Source organism: Drosophila biarmipes, chromosome X (assembly GCF_025231255.1).
Source record: "Drosophila biarmipes strain raj3 chromosome X, RU_DBia_V1.1, whole genome shotgun sequence".
Taxonomy (NCBI): Eukaryota; Metazoa; Arthropoda; class Insecta; order Diptera; family Drosophilidae; genus Drosophila; species Drosophila biarmipes.
In genome coordinates, this window is record NC_066611.1 from 11,328,606 (window position 1) to 11,343,684 (window position 15,079).

At 41.5% G+C, this 15,079-nt stretch overlaps 2 protein-coding genes across 13 annotated transcripts in view; both read right to left on the reverse strand.

Moving 5' to 3' along the window:
• Nucleotides 1-7,517, reverse strand: part of LOC108025733 (Ca(2+)/calmodulin-responsive adenylate cyclase) — a 39,892-nt gene extending 32,375 nt beyond the window's left edge. For 9 of the 10 annotated variants that reach the window (XM_050890587.1, XM_050890585.1, XM_050890584.1 and 6 more), the window contains exons 1-2: nt 7,162-7,517; nt 6,257-6,348 (exon numbers count right to left, since the gene is read on the reverse strand). The gene's annotated coding sequence lies outside the window, so the exon portion shown is untranslated. Of the gene's footprint in view, nt 1-6,256; nt 6,349-7,154 lie in introns of all 10 variants that reach the window. The other variant, XM_050890583.1, reaches the window with a different exon arrangement.
• A 1,599-nt stretch (nt 7,518-9,116) lies between these two features.
• On the reverse strand, nt 9,117-14,735 carry LOC108025821 (keratin, type I cytoskeletal 9). Of its 3 annotated transcripts, none has more exons than XM_017096473.3 (6): nt 14,458-14,730; nt 14,325-14,387; nt 13,824-14,242; nt 12,834-12,908; nt 11,512-12,720; nt 9,117-10,318 (listed from the first exon to the last, which is right to left on the reverse strand). In XM_017096473.3, the coding sequence occupies exons 1-6, from the start codon at nt 14,497-14,499 to the stop codon at nt 10,093-10,095; spliced, it is 2,034 nt and encodes a 677-aa protein (XP_016951962.1). In that variant the 5' UTR covers nt 14,500-14,730; the 3' UTR covers nt 9,117-10,092. The 3 variants fall into 3 exon arrangements, 2 of the variants coding, with proteins under 2 accessions (XP_016951962.1, XP_016951963.1); XR_001768230.3 differs by having other exon boundaries at nt 10,178-10,318; nt 11,010-12,720; nt 14,458-14,735; XM_017096474.3 differs by lacking the exon at nt 12,834-12,908.
• Nucleotides 14,736-15,079: the final 344 nt, after the last annotated feature.

Sequence of the window (15,079 nt, forward strand, 5' to 3'; positions counted from 1 at the left end):
AGTTTTGCAGTTGAAGTTGCAATCGTCCGGCCGGCGGCACGTTTTTGTCAGGGTTGCCAGCGTGAGTTCATTTTAATTGCCAGCACATTCCGTTGTCCACACACAGATACTCACTATTCACTATTCACTACTCACTACTCACAACTCACTGCTGCTCACTACGCGCTCATTCGGGCCGATAGACTTCAGATAGCCGCCACTATCTAAGGAGCTTTGTAATGAGCGGGGACTGAGGATTGAAATTGCTGGCCTGCATTTGTGCCTGATTGGTCTACCCCCAGCACAGGCAGGAACTCCACCAATCTGCTGCCGTAATGATCTCAAATGCCTGGTCAGAAGTTCATTAAACTCTGCTTGCAGCAGGAAATATTTGCATCAGTTGCATCATCACTTCGGTTTTAAGACCATTGAAGAAAAATTAAACTGATAAAGAAATCTCTAATGATGGGCTTAGGAGTAAAGATTGCACCATCTGCTAAAGGGTATTCGGTTGTACTGTATTCCCAAAGTATTTAGGCTTCGATTCATCTCTGATGTTCATAATTGATTCGCAGTGCAGCTCTCTCTATGTCGGCTTGGTTAATTTCTGTCCGCGAGAATGGGGTTTTCTCCGTGTTTTTGCCACCTCTGTCACATTTGGCGGCGAACAAATTAATTTCTGCGCCTACATGCACTAATTGACTCGCATATGGGCGTCTGTCTGATCTGCGGCGGCGTTTAGTAATCCCCAAGAAATACGGGCGGGGGCAGCAAAAACTGTTCACACAGCTGGGAAAGTTACTACTTTGTATACTCTGACCGCGGGTATTGAATATCTGACGAATGGTTTGTAGTTATTGTGAAATTTAAAACAATAAATAAATAATAAATGGTTTTACGAGTGGTCCGCTAGTTCTCTCCGTTCTTTCGAATATATCAAAAAACATGTTTATAAGGTAAAAGGCGACATTTTTTAGAGGGGTAGGAAGCGCATTTACCTACTACCCAGCTACTTGGTATCAATGTCTGCTCATCTTTCGCCGCCCACACAAAAGCGCACAAAAGACGCTGGCAAGACGCAGCTTGACCTACAAATGGCTTAATAGATAAGAAAAGCCGACACCCTTAAACCTGGTTGAATGCCACACGGGTGACATGGAATGGAGGGCAGGGGGAATACGGAGAGCCTGGGGAGACGAATACATGCATTCGAATACATGCAACATGGAACCGAAGCAGATCAAGTGCACACGTGAGAACATTCACACATGGACACTGGCACGCAGCAAATGCAAATGGTTAATTAGAAATCAATTGAAACGTATATGTGCTCGTAATTGGCCAACGCCTGCAAACTGCCAACTGCAACGGAGAGCCGCCAACTGCGACCCAAATACGCCACCAATTGGATGTGCCATGCAAACTGCGACGACAAACCAGTTTGGACTGTGCCCCTGCCCCTCCCCATCCACACTCACGGTCCAACTTCACCGGCTAGAACTTCCCAAAGTAGCTTTTTCTCAATCTCAAATCAAATTTCAGAGAAACTTCTGTAGTTTTTTGGGAAAATATTCGATTAAGTTTAGCTAAATTTCTTTTTCTGCGGGGATTTTCAGACTATCGAGTCTAGACTCTTGAAAAATTGCTGTCTGCTCGAAAGCACTAGAAAATCCAGGCTCATTGACTTTGAAGGCAACAAAAGGTGTTCGTTCAACGAGTTAACTAATCTGCACTTGTGTATGAATGAAGTGTCAAAAATACTGCCGCCATAACAATATTATTTAACGTTTTTCCGTAGCCATAAACTTATTATCAAGAAACTATGGTTGCTATAGAGAAGTAGCTCGACAATGGGATACCTTGCATAAAATTCAACTAGAAAATTACCAAAAGATCACTGGTCGAAGAAAACGTATATGATTCGATCGCCAAGTGATCCTAAGATCCTAAATTTGGCGCTGATGTATAGTAAATGCAAGGAAGAATTGCCATTTGTTCTCTACCTGTTATTCTTGGAAAAATTGTTTCCCGGAGAATTGTAGGAAGTGGTTCTTTTGTGATTCTTCGGTCGGCCTCAATGGCAAGCTCACTTGCACTTTTCATTCTGTGTTCAGAGACTGTTGTCAGGCAATTTAGCTCACTTCGCAGAAGGTTAGAGGCAACTGACTCTTTGGGCAGCTCTTCGCCTTATCGCCCGCCGCAGGTTGCCCCTTTTATATTTGTACTTTTTTCCTTGTAATTCGTTTTTTATTTCTGCGGGTCTGGGGTTGAGGTGGCACTCGCAGTCGCGTCAATGCACAATTTGCATGCATGTCACGTTCCCTGCAACGATGACGGCTTCGTCACCTGGCCAACGCACAGCCCCCCAGAAGAGCAGCCAGAATTTGTACATTTCAGGCGGGAATAGTACAAAAAACAAGCCATACAAGCGGTTCGCCTCAGCTGAATCCATGTGGCAATACCCTTTTTATGTGGACTTGATGTTGAAACTTAACTTTTTTAATCGAAAAATAAACTTGTTAATTCATATTATTAATATGTTTAGTGTTTTTTCCCCTTTTTTTTATCTGAGTATCAGAATTACTCACAAATTGTTATTTAACCAGCCACATATTTTCCCTATTAGCTCAACTTCCAAGTCATATAAGTATTCGCTGTTACTTCGTTTAGCACTCTATTTGTAGCAATCGTGAGCAAAATATTTAACCCGTAGAAACAAAAACTTTAAACGAAAATGTGGGCAGTCAATTAAAAATCTTTGGCCAAGTTTTTGTCGCCGGCGCCTTGATTTACGATTTATAGGAATATCAAAATAGAAAATAAATTTGTTGCTATACTAACAATGCAGATCGATCAGTTTATGTTGTGATTCTAAGAAAAATACAACTTAATCAGAAGTTCTAAAATCATTTTGGTTTTTAAATGTTATTAAATATAATTTTCCTAATGTTAAGTATAGTATAATAGTTTGAAACCCTTTGACTCTGAAAATTCTACATTGGCTTGACTATTTTTTCCAGTGAGGGCCTGCTGGTGTTGCATCGGCGTGAACAACGCGGCTCTGTGTAAATTGGCAGTGCGTACCGAGGCAACAATAAGAGCTTCTGCATCTGCGAGACTGTGGTCACAGTTCATTGAACCGTTAGAACACACTTTGCCCCGCCGCAAAGATGCCGAGGAAGATGCATCCCAAAGATATGAAGGGAGACCATGTGCCCGTGGATGCGGCACAGACAAAACATGGCCCACTCTCAAGATTGCGACATTTTCCATTTCGCTAGCAACAAACATAATTACAGAAACAATATTCTTTAAAAAACATATTTATGAAATTTTTGTATTTTAGAACTTTCAAATATCCACCAAATCTGCACAAATATAGCTGATGAGTAAGGCTAACGAGCGTTTATCAATAATTTTAGGATGTGTCAAAAATTGCTGACTTATGCGGAATGCTGACAATCGTATATATAATATTCTAAACAAGAAAAGATGCTGGTTTCGGCAAAGAGAAGTCTAGATACCCTAGGACTCATAAATAAACATATCTAGTCTAGTGTATATAGAAAAATAGATATAGTTTTTATAAAACTAACAAAATTGCATTGTAATATTAATATTAATTAAATATTTTGTTTTCCATATTATATTAATATTAAATACATTAAATAGAATGGGATACAGTCTTGTTGGCACTTCAATTTTGTTTAATTTGCACAGCCATTAAAACTCTGGCTTGTTAAAGTCATGTTCCCCTGTCCCTTATTTATCGTTCTTATTTGCGTAGCTTGTTATTGAGCTTATTTTTCACTGTGTGCCCATGCCAATGATTCTGGAGGTGCCTTGGTGGTTCAGACAAACACTTTGGAGCGTGTCAACAGAGGCACCACCGAGCCAGAAAAGCGCTGCCTTCCAGTGGCTTCGGGGAGGGGATGGTGCCGACGATGATCTGGCGGCGTTGCGAATTGTGAGTTCAGCTGGGGCTGGCTTGGGGATAGCATGGGGGTACTTCCAGGGCAAGTGCTTTCGAATAATCTATGCCTTTTATGATGATAATAAGCATTTCTCATCGTTTTATATATATTTTTTATGATTTCAGAATATTAAAAGTGTTTCAAAGACTATCTTAACTTGTTGTAAACTTTAAAATCACTAAAGAAATCCCCACTGCATTCTCTGTATACACTTTCTTCTGCCTCAATGTCGGACCCCAAGGACGAGTCTCATTGGCCTTTGTCCCCCCAGGAGTCTCTCGAAACGCGATAATCCGTGGGTGGCCGTTGGGTCATCAGACGCACATGCCTGGACCCCCCACTACCCACTTGACCCACATCCTTGAACTCCAAACTAAGACGCGCTTTCGGCGACCCTTTGTGGCCAAACAATAAGTGCAATATTTGTGAAATCGAGCGCGGCCACATGAACCCAAGGCGCAGCCCGGAGAAAATGCCTGAGAAGAGGCCGCATTGTTCGTGGGCGCACTGAGTTAGCGACGCCGAAGGCCGAGAAGGCCGATGCACCAAGTGGCATTACCAATGGCGATGTGTGCCCGCCACATCAAAGCACAGTTCGGCGGAGCAGCGGGTGGCTGGAGCGGCGTGCGAGGGCCGCCTTCCCCAGGGAGATCATCGGAAGACCATTTAAAAATAGCAAATCCAAACGAATCCCAGCATTTACGGAGGCTTGTCGCATGTCTCAGTGCCGCCACGATTCGCTTGGAGCCCGGGAACCGAAACACAAGTAGGTGGCGAGGAACATGGAGGAGCATGTGTCAGCTGCACCGCGCACACGGATGCCAAGGCCCGATGGGCTAGAACCTCATTAGGAACTAATACTAAGGTTTCCTAAGCTTTATAGGGGGCATGAGTCAAGATATTTTAAACCCTATGGTGGAGAAAGGCACAACAATCGCAGTAAAATGGGATATATCATTTTGATAGACAAATATCATCGAAAATATCTTATATAGGAATCATAATTGTTATAGATAAATGTTAACATAGTTTCACAATCAAAAAAGGGATAATAGCTACTTGTTTTTTATTATTTAAAGTTGTAACCAAACTTTAAACTTTTGCATACGAATTTTACGCTTATCTTACACATTTTAACCAAATGTTAAATGATTCTCCATCTCGTTGTATGAATAAATATCAGTAGTCTCTCCAATAATATTTATTTTGATTTATTTACTTGATGGAAAATTATAATAATTATAGTACCTTAATTATCAAAAAAGGTTAAGAACTACTTATTATTTATAATAATTATTTTAGATTAAAGTGCTAAACAAAATTTAAGAGAAATGCCTAAGAATTCTAAGCATATCTTATATTCATCGAAATATAATAGATTCCCCATTTCGGTATCAGAATAAATATCATTAGACTCTCTAATAATATTTATTCTGATATATTTACTTGATGTAAAATATACTACCTAAATTATCAAAAAAGAAGGATAAGAACTACTTATTTAGTATAATAACTATTTTTTCCAAACATTTTTAGCATTTTCTATAATCTTTCAAATATTATAGATTCTCCATTTTGGTATCAGAATAAATATCAGTATTCTCTGTATTAATACTTAAACTCAGTTATTTTCTTGATGTAAAATTACAAAAATTATAGTACCTATATTATCAAAACAAAGGATAAGAACTAGTTCTAAACAGAACTACAAATAATTAAACTAGTTTTGATTTAAATTCTAAGCATTTGCCAGAATAAATATCAGTAGTCTCTCCCATAACATTTATACTGATTAATTTACTTAATATCCCTTTTAATCCTTTTTTTTATTAATTTTCTGTGATTTTCCTTAGTTGTTTTAAGTTTAAAGAGAAATTTTCTGAGGTTGCCTCCAAGATAATCATATTTTTTCCAAATATGCCTTTTTACCATTCAACTAGAACATAATATATTCACTTTTGATTTATTTAAACTTAAAATAAGTAGTTTTTACTACAATTTTCTCAAATAATAAATATATAAATAACAATAATTAGTAATCATTTCTGAATATTATCCTTTATAAACATATATTTTAATTTTGATATTTTACACATCTTTCTGTGTTACTGATTTCCCTTATTTATAGCTCTAATTTCCCTATGAAACTCCCTTTTATTATTACTTTTTTAACCATTTTATAGTCACATTCTAATATTTTATTTTAATATTTAAAATTCACGTAAGGCAACCTACACAGCTAAGATACAAGAAGCGAATCTTGTAGGTCCCAAAGTATCTTATTTTGTGACTTTGTAACTCACCCGAAAGCAACAACGATTGTGCTGCAGGTTGCAAGTTGACTTCTTTGGCTCTCTTTGCCTCCTGGTTCTGGGTCTGGCGTTGTTGTTGTAGGCTTAAGATGCATAGATGGAGAAAAGAGATAAAGATGGGGACACAGCGATGTTGAGAGGAGAGCGAACGAGGAGAGCAGCGGTAATTGAATGTTTGGCTTTTAATCGAGAAGAAGAAGAAGAAGAAGCAGCACTGGGGCACCCACGCCTGAGGGCGGCGGGGGCGTGGCAGCGCCTATTTTGCTTTCTGCGCCCGCCCTCTCTGCCCCGTCGCTCTCTTCCGCTTTTCGGTTATCTAATCCCAGGCGCTGGAGTGACCCCCGGGGGCAGGTGACATTTGCTCATTTTGCTACTCTTTGCGGGGAAGCAACTGCAGAAGCGGAAGTTGTTGTTTTCGCTGGGCCTGCCAATACCGTTATTGATTTTCTGCGGCAGCTTGTTGTTGCTGCTGCTGCTGCCGCTGCTGCCGTAAGCCGAAAAAAGGCGTGTGGCCGAGAGGCAGAGGAGGAGGGAGCAAGGAGAAGGCAAGGAGAGAGAGAAGAGGGGCAAAGCCGAAAGAAAAGCGCCGTCTAAGCGCATCCACGGACACACACACACCAGCACCACTCACACACACACAGACACTTGCAGGCGCAGAACAGCGAGAGGGCAGGAGCGGAAACGGGAGAGAGGGGCCGGGGGGAGTTGGAGTAACGCAGCAAGAGAGCCGAAAAACGAGTTAAGACGCAAGACAATGCAGATAAAGCCAGCAACAACAAACACGGCCAAGAACAACAACAACAACGGCGCTGGGCCCGCTCTTCCTCTTCTCCAGCCACTGCCACTGCACTCGTGCTTGGTTTTTCCGCGAGGAAAACTCCCATCTTACACTTTACCAGCTGCGTTTTTCAGTTTTCCCCGTCACTTCTTAAATGCGCGCGCGCATTTCCCCGACAAAAACGAAAACAAACTTTGTGTGTGGCATGGGCCAGCAAACAAAAAAAAAACAGAGCACTGTCACCGAAAAAAAAAAACGCTCAAAATCGTCGCGTTACTCAACGGCTTTCCTCCGCTTTTCCGACGCGTTTTCTTCGGCTTGCTCGGTTTGTTTGGCCCGTTTTGGCGTGGTTTGTTTGGCTCTCGATTCGCTTCGATTCGTTCGTTTCGGCTCGGTCCGTTCTGGGCAAAGCGTTGCAGCCAAACTGCGGCGCTGGGCGTCGAGACGTATCTGTATCTGACTTGAGCTTCGAGGAACACTGTTCCGCCGCTCCGCACGTTCCGCACGGCGCGTGCGGACGAGCACGAACACGACACGACGCGACACGACACGACACGAACGAACAGCTGGGCCGAGCGACTTTCGAACAGTCTGGCAACTGCGGAGAGCGATTTCAGCTGACTGGAGGTTACACGAGAGCTTTTTGTAGCCGAAATGTTAGCTTCTAAATTAAAAAAATTTAAATACAAGTTCAAAAACACAAGTTCATTTGTAAATAAATGTATATAGCAACAACGGCAAACGAATTATCTAAACACTTTTTAATGTAATTTTTTTATGGTAATTTAGGAGAAATTTCAGCTGACTGGAGGTTAAACGAGAGCTTTTTGTAGCCGAAATGTTAGCTTCTAAATGAAAAATATATAAATACAAGTTCAAAAACACAAGTTCATTTGTAAATAAATGTATATAGCAACAACGGCAAACGAATTATCTAAACACTTTTTTTTGTAACTATGGTAATTTGTGAGAAATTTCAGTTGACTGGAGGTTAAACGAAAGCTTTTTCTAACCGCAATGTTAGCTTCTAAATGAAAACGGAATTGTAAATAAAACGGCAGACAAACTATTTCATTGTACTTTTTTAATTTGAACGAAAGCTTTTTGTAACCGAAATGTTAGCATCTGAATTAAACTGGAATGTAAACAAATATATATCAACAACGGCAAACTTTTCATTGATATATTTTTTTAATTTGAATGATGTTTGCAGTTGTGGTATAAGTTATATTGAAATATAAAATATGTGTGCGTATACATATATTGACTTTTGACCAGTATTTAGGTTTTGGGCTGAATATTTTTGTTTTTCGTTATAATTTCGCCCCAGGAAATAAAAATTTTACCAGTGCCATTTAAAAAATATGAAAAAAGTGGCAATAAAAAGTAAATTATGATTAATTGAGTCGAAAAAAATGTTTGAATTATAAAAAAATGAGTAAGTGCTATAACTCACATAAAGTTTGTCACTTTGTTTTTATCTGAACTTTACTGTTACTGAGGTTGTGCAGTTTTCAAGTAAAGTTGATTTATTACCATCGAAATTCTAAATCGTTTTCTAGTAACAGTCATTATAAAATTATGTTTTAAATACTATTTAAAATGGCATTTGTAAGACAAAATTAATTATAACGGTCATTATAAAATAATAATTTAAATAATATTTTAAATTCCATTTGTAAGACAACATTTAAAAACCAATACTATGAGCTTGAATATAAATTGAAATATACAAAATATCGATTAAAAAACTATCGTGTTTTTTCCAGCTCTAGCGCGCAAAGAAAGCTTCAACTTCAAAAATGCATAACGGTTAAAATAGAGTGAACCAAAACTGAATTTTAAGGAACCCCTAACTTGACGTTTATTTAGTTAATAATTGTAGAGTTTTTATAAGCAAAATAGCTTATTGAGGAGTATTACGTGAAACTCTATTTACTTTTAATTAAAGTGTAAGTCAACCATGCTAACCGACTCTTTATGTCACCTGACCCGAAACTGTACTTTTATTACACTTATTCTTTTTATTTTTTTCCAATTTGCATCCCAAAACACGGAATAAAACACTTTGATTTTGTATAATACACTTCATATATTCTTTATGCAGGTATTAGTACATATATGCAAGTATTTAACACTCAGTGGAGAACTCAGAAGAAGACTGAAGGGTTCTGGGCTCTCAATATCTCAAATTTCTCCATAAATTATTATTGCTTTCGTTTTTTTCCTCGCAATTTGTCACCAAAACCCTTCCTTCCCATTCTGCGCACGCCGCATTTACCATTATTTGTACAATCGTATGTATTTTTTGTGGGTTTTGTAAATCTTCTTGCCGAATGTTTAGCTCGTACACACTAAAACTATTAAACTGACTTCGTTTGTTGACTAGCATTTAGTTATTCGCTTTTTGTAAACAGCATAAAATGTAACTTTCTTATGTATGCATATGCCACTAGGTAAACTAAATTATTGCACATTTTGTTTAGGATTAGAACATAGTTTGCCACACGTGCCTGAGTGCGTTGGTGTGGTTTTTAAAAGATTCCTGCGGGCTGATCGGATCCGTCTGGATTGATGTCTTTAATGATATGTACGCTACGTTTTCGACTAATTGGATTCAAGGGTGTTAGGATCGATGCCCGAATACTCATAGAGTAAAATTTTGCCATAATTCAGAGTAAATATAGTCGCAGTGATGGGTTCTGCCTCTGCCTGCACTCGAAAGTGTGAAACGTAACGCTTTCTAATTTTACGAAAGGTATTTTTTTAAAATATGACAACGTTTTCGATTAGGGGCTTTTTCCTACATAAAACATCTACACAATTCTTAAATTTAGCAAACAAAGTAGTATTTCTGACCACCATAAATTCTCATTCCTCAAAAGTTTTGCAATCACAAACATACATATTTGGATTTTACATAACATAGATTTGAACAACTTTTCGAATATTAAGTTAAAATTACTTTTCCCATCACTGCATTCGTGGGTGTGAGTGAGAGTGAGGGCGTTTTGGTGTTGATCTAAGTGTAGGGTATCTCGCTGTCGGCTCAAAACAGCAAGGCTCCAACCACATTAAGTGCCTGATGGTGTTGCTTTTGTTGTTGTTGTTGTTGCTGCTGCTGTTGTTGTTGTTGGTGTGTGTGATACATGCTTGTGGTAGTTGTTGGCGATTTGAGTTCTTCCACTATAATGGCACCGTTCTCATCCACCAAGTGATTTAATAGTAAATTCTCAACCTGCTCATCGGACAGTAGCTCTTTAGGCTCTGAAGATCTGTAAAGTTAGGTTATATTTCATGTAGTTTCTTCACATTTCGGGGAGTCAAAGGAACACAAAACGGTGACTCGACAGAGATGATTTATACAGGTATGATGTATAGTGGTTGATAGAATGGGGAAATTGCAATTACTAGGACTAACATGTAACACAAATACAGTCGAGTTTTTGCCGACTAGAAATCAACCCAGTACTCTAAAATTTGCATTGTTAGCTTTTTAAGTTAGAAAAATGTGCAAAACAAAGTTTATAATGACAGTTTTTTTTATCAGCTTTTTAAATCTTTATAAAGTTTATAAATAGTGGAAAATAACCTATCAATACTATCACTTCCATGATATACTTTGGAACACAAAACTTTGGAATATAATTCACAAAACAGAACTTCATTAAAAAGATCTCAACAATGTTGGTATCTCCGAAGATACCTTATCAAGATATCCTAACTCAAGTTCAGTAAATTCGGACTATAGGGTACTGGGTTTTCAAAGAAAAAAAAAGTCACATTCAATCAGAAAGAGAGGGTGATATGGTGATGACTTGGCTTAGAGGGAGAAGGCAATGGTGTGCATAGTTAGACAGATAGATAGCGATTTAAGGCTAAGGTTAATGAGAGGAAAAGTTACGAATTGAAAGAACACAACAGATATTTCTCGATTTTGGTTTTTGCGTTTTGAGCAGTACATACAGAATTTGTGGTTAAAAGCGAGTGTGCGTTCGTGCTTGTTGTTGTTGTAGTTGTTGTTGTTCTTGATGTAGTTGTTGCTGTAGTTGTTTGATTTAGTTGATGTTGTTGTTGCAATTAGTGGTGAAAGTTATATTGAGTGAGAATCAAAGTAGCAAAAGCAGAGACCAAATCAAAGCAGCCAATTATTCGTATTAGTATTGTTATTAGTAGGTATTAAAATTTAGCAGTTGTTGATTGTAGGTTTTTTCTTTTTTTTTTTGGTTGGTTGGATTAGATGGGTGCAAAAATATTGCGCTGATCATCGCTGTTTCGGTTGGGTATTACAAATATATATATAATATATATTTCGAGACTCAAATCGAAATTCAAATTCGATTTTTGATACGGATTCGGATTCTGATACGGATTTCTGATACGGATTCAAATGAGCTTGGTGAGGCGGCTCTGCAGCGAGTTGAGCAGACTGCGACCGCCACCCCTCGGCCCACTACCGTCTACTGACCTGCTGAAGAGGAAAAAGTCACCGGCACCGCCGGAGGATGCACCTCCTCCTCTTCCATCTCCGCCTCTTCCTTCTCCTCCTCCTCCGCCGCCGAAGGAGCCACCGCTGGACACTGCCAACGAGTCCGTCGCGCCGCCCAGCAGCGCCTCGCCCTCGGCGCCACCGCAACCATCGCCGCCCATCTCCGACTCGCTGTTGCGCCGCTCCAGGCTGCGTCCCACCTTCTGGAACCCGTAGCTAAACACATCCTTCACCTTGTCGCCGGCGTCGATCAGCAGGTCCAGGCTCTGCCGCCGTCCGCTGCCCTTGAAGCTGTTCGAGCGCGACAGCCACTGGCTTAGACTCTGCTTCCGGCTCATCTGCTGACCAGCTCCTCCGCCTCCTCCGCCGCTCGAGGCACTGCTGTCATCCTGGAATATCGTCGTGCAGGTGACCTTGCGCTTGGGCTCATCGGACGACGAGGTCGAGTGCTGCGACTGGGCATCCGCATCCAGATGATTCCGCCCCAGGCCCAGTCCCAGGCCGCCGGCCATGCCGCCCGTGCTCTCCAGGCCCTGCTGCTCGAGGAGCGACTGGTTCGAGTAGCTGGAACTGGTGCTATCCGAATGCGACAGCCGGATCTCCGTCCACTGTTCGATATCGTTGTCCGCCGGCGCTCCGCCGGCCGATGTCGAGACGGAAGCGGAACCCGAGGCCAGGGAGCCGCTGCCCGACTTCACCTCGTAGGGTGCGTGCAGGCCCAGCGGCCCCAGACCGGCCTCCCCGTCGGCGGCACCGGTGCTGGCCGACTTGTGCATGCCGCCGGCCAGTTTCTGGGGGAAGGTGAGCACCGCCTCGAAGTCGGTCAGCAGATGGGGGCACTCGTGGTGGCCCAGGCGATCCGGCATGCGCAGGTACTCCTCCTCCTCGTCCTCTTCGGCGTCCAGCTCCGACCCCTGTTGCGCCGAGGGAGCTCCAGAGGGAGAGCCCCTCTCCTGGCCCGCGGCCAACGTGTCCACCACGTCCACCTGGCGCAACATGGCCTCGTAGTTGAGCAGGTTGTTGCGCTGCTGGCGCTGCCGGTGGATGTCCTCGGAGATCTGCTCCAGGTTCTTCAGCGCCTCGTTGTACGTGAGCTTGGCCGCACTGACCTTCGCCTCCAGCTCGTTGACCCGCGTCTTCTGCGCCTTCAGCAGTCCGTTGTAGTTCGCCCGCGTCTCGTAGTACGGCCTGTGCGATGTGATATCGAGGAATGGAATGCAATGGAATGGGATCGGATGGGATGCCATCGCATCGGATTAGTGGTGCTGCCGGTTACTTGTGGCCAAGGAGGCGATACTCACGAACAGAGGGTACAATACAAAGCGTGCATAATGCTAAAATATCTCAACAAAAGTAAATTGCGCTTGAGCTGCAATCTAAAAGAAAGGAAAAGAACGGAAGAGAGAGCAGTCCGCCGGGAAAACACGGGGCCAAGAAAATGAAAAAGGTATAAACAAATTGGAATTTAACAAATAAGGAGAAAACCTAAAAGTTAAGGTTAACTAAATGATAAGTAAGGAAGGCTTAACTTCGGCAATAGGCCGAAATTTTCAGTTTTGCTATTTCATAATAAAATGTTTTTCCACTGAGGTTTAAAAATGAATAGTTAATAAATAAATAAAAAGTACGATTAAGAAATATTTTCCTTATGTTCTAGCATTTAACAAAATTTTGAACATTTTGAATTCTAATGCCTTTACATTTTTTAAACCTGGATTAACTTTTCATTCTTTAATTATATTCCTAACGAAAAATATCACATTTTTTTTAATATATAATCCTATTGATGTTTATGTTATTAGTTTCATATAAATAATGAAAATATGTTGATATTCCTAAACATTTTTAAAACCTAGAATTACTAATATATCTTTTATTCTATCCGTTTTCTTTGTTTTACCTCTTTTTTTTTATATAAATTATACTTTATAAGAAAAATAAATACATCTATATCTTTGTTTAGCCTGTTATTACTATGCATTATTAAATTTTTTAGAGTTTTTATATTTTAAAAACTAAAGCTAATAGGAAATTAGTTGTGCCTAATATTTTTGTTTAAACCTGGTACTTCTAAGCACTTTCAAATTGCGTTCATATCAATAATATTTGATATAGTACCAAGCTTTTCCGGTGATGTGGGGAACACTTTTCTAAAGACCCTACTTCCGTTTCGAAATCGCTAAGAAACTTTTCTGGGTCACCGGAATCGGCTATTCTGGGTCACCACCCAGCAAATTAACCCAATTACTCTCCCCCACTCGGTGGCCCAAAGGGACACCCTCGGACGTTACCTGGAGGCCCTGAGCGCCTGCTTGAGCTGGCCCTGGAGCTTGCCGACGCGGTTGTTGGCCACCTCCAGCTTCAGCTGGCACATCTTGAGGGCGTTGCGGGTGTCGGTGACCTCCAGCTGCGACTGGTTGACCTTGCTGGCGGCGTGGCTGAGCATCTCCTGGCAGGCGGTGTCCAGCGTGGACTTCTCGCCCAGCCCCTGCTCGGCCAGGTAGACCATCTCCTTGGCGGCGGCATGGATGGACTTGGCCTTCTCGTGGTTGGCGGCCGCCAGCTGGGTCTCCTTGGCCAGCTGGGCGGCATAGATGCGGGACTCGTAGTAGGGCTTGGCGGCGTCTATGGAGTTGCCCAGCTTGTGGGCGGCGGCCTTGATCCTCACCACACTCTCGGCCAGCAGGCGCTTGAACTCGCACTTGGCCTCCTGGACGATGCATGGGCGGAGGGCAAGCGATACTGGTTTACAACTGGGGTAACTGGGGAAAAATCAATACTCGCCCACTCACATCGAGCTCCACCTCGTAGCGGTTGATGTTGTCCGTGGCGGAGTTGAGCTTCTCCAGCTCCACCTGCGGGCCGACCAAGGATTAGTTGGGCCCTTTTGCGCCCTAAAGGTGATCTAATGTATAGGTATCCCACCTGAACCCTCGGATCCACGGGCGTGTTGCTCTCCGTCGACATGGCTGCGCTGACTCTGGGGGCTCCGCGACTTCACCGTGGCGTGCTGGGGACGCAGTGCAGCAGTGGGGGGCAGCGGCTCGTTCAGCGGGTCAGTTTCTGCTGCCAATTCGACTCGATTCCATTTCCACGGCACATCGCAAATCAATTGGAAATCGGGCGACGGAGGCGAGCTTTTGCAGTTTGTTGTTGCGCAGCCACAATTGTGACGCTTTCGTTGGGGCCAGCGGAAAGCTCCCGTCAGCTGCTCGGTGCCGTTAATAGGCGGAGCTATCGATTACCCTCTGTTATCGGAGTGCTACATGACCCATATATATATCGTTGGTACAAAATTTACAATTTTTGAGGGGGAGAATTTTGTATTCTGTTAATCTTTAATTATTTACTATTTTTATTTGTTTTTTTTTAATTAAAAAAATTTAATTTTAAAATACTTAAGAAGCCTATGAAATGGTTTATCATATAATACTTTAAAAATAAGGTATACTCATATATTGGACATACACGCTCTATTATTCCACATACATTTATGCCTTTTTTTTCATTTTTGTTGAAATTAGTAAATTTCAATTATTGAATTTAA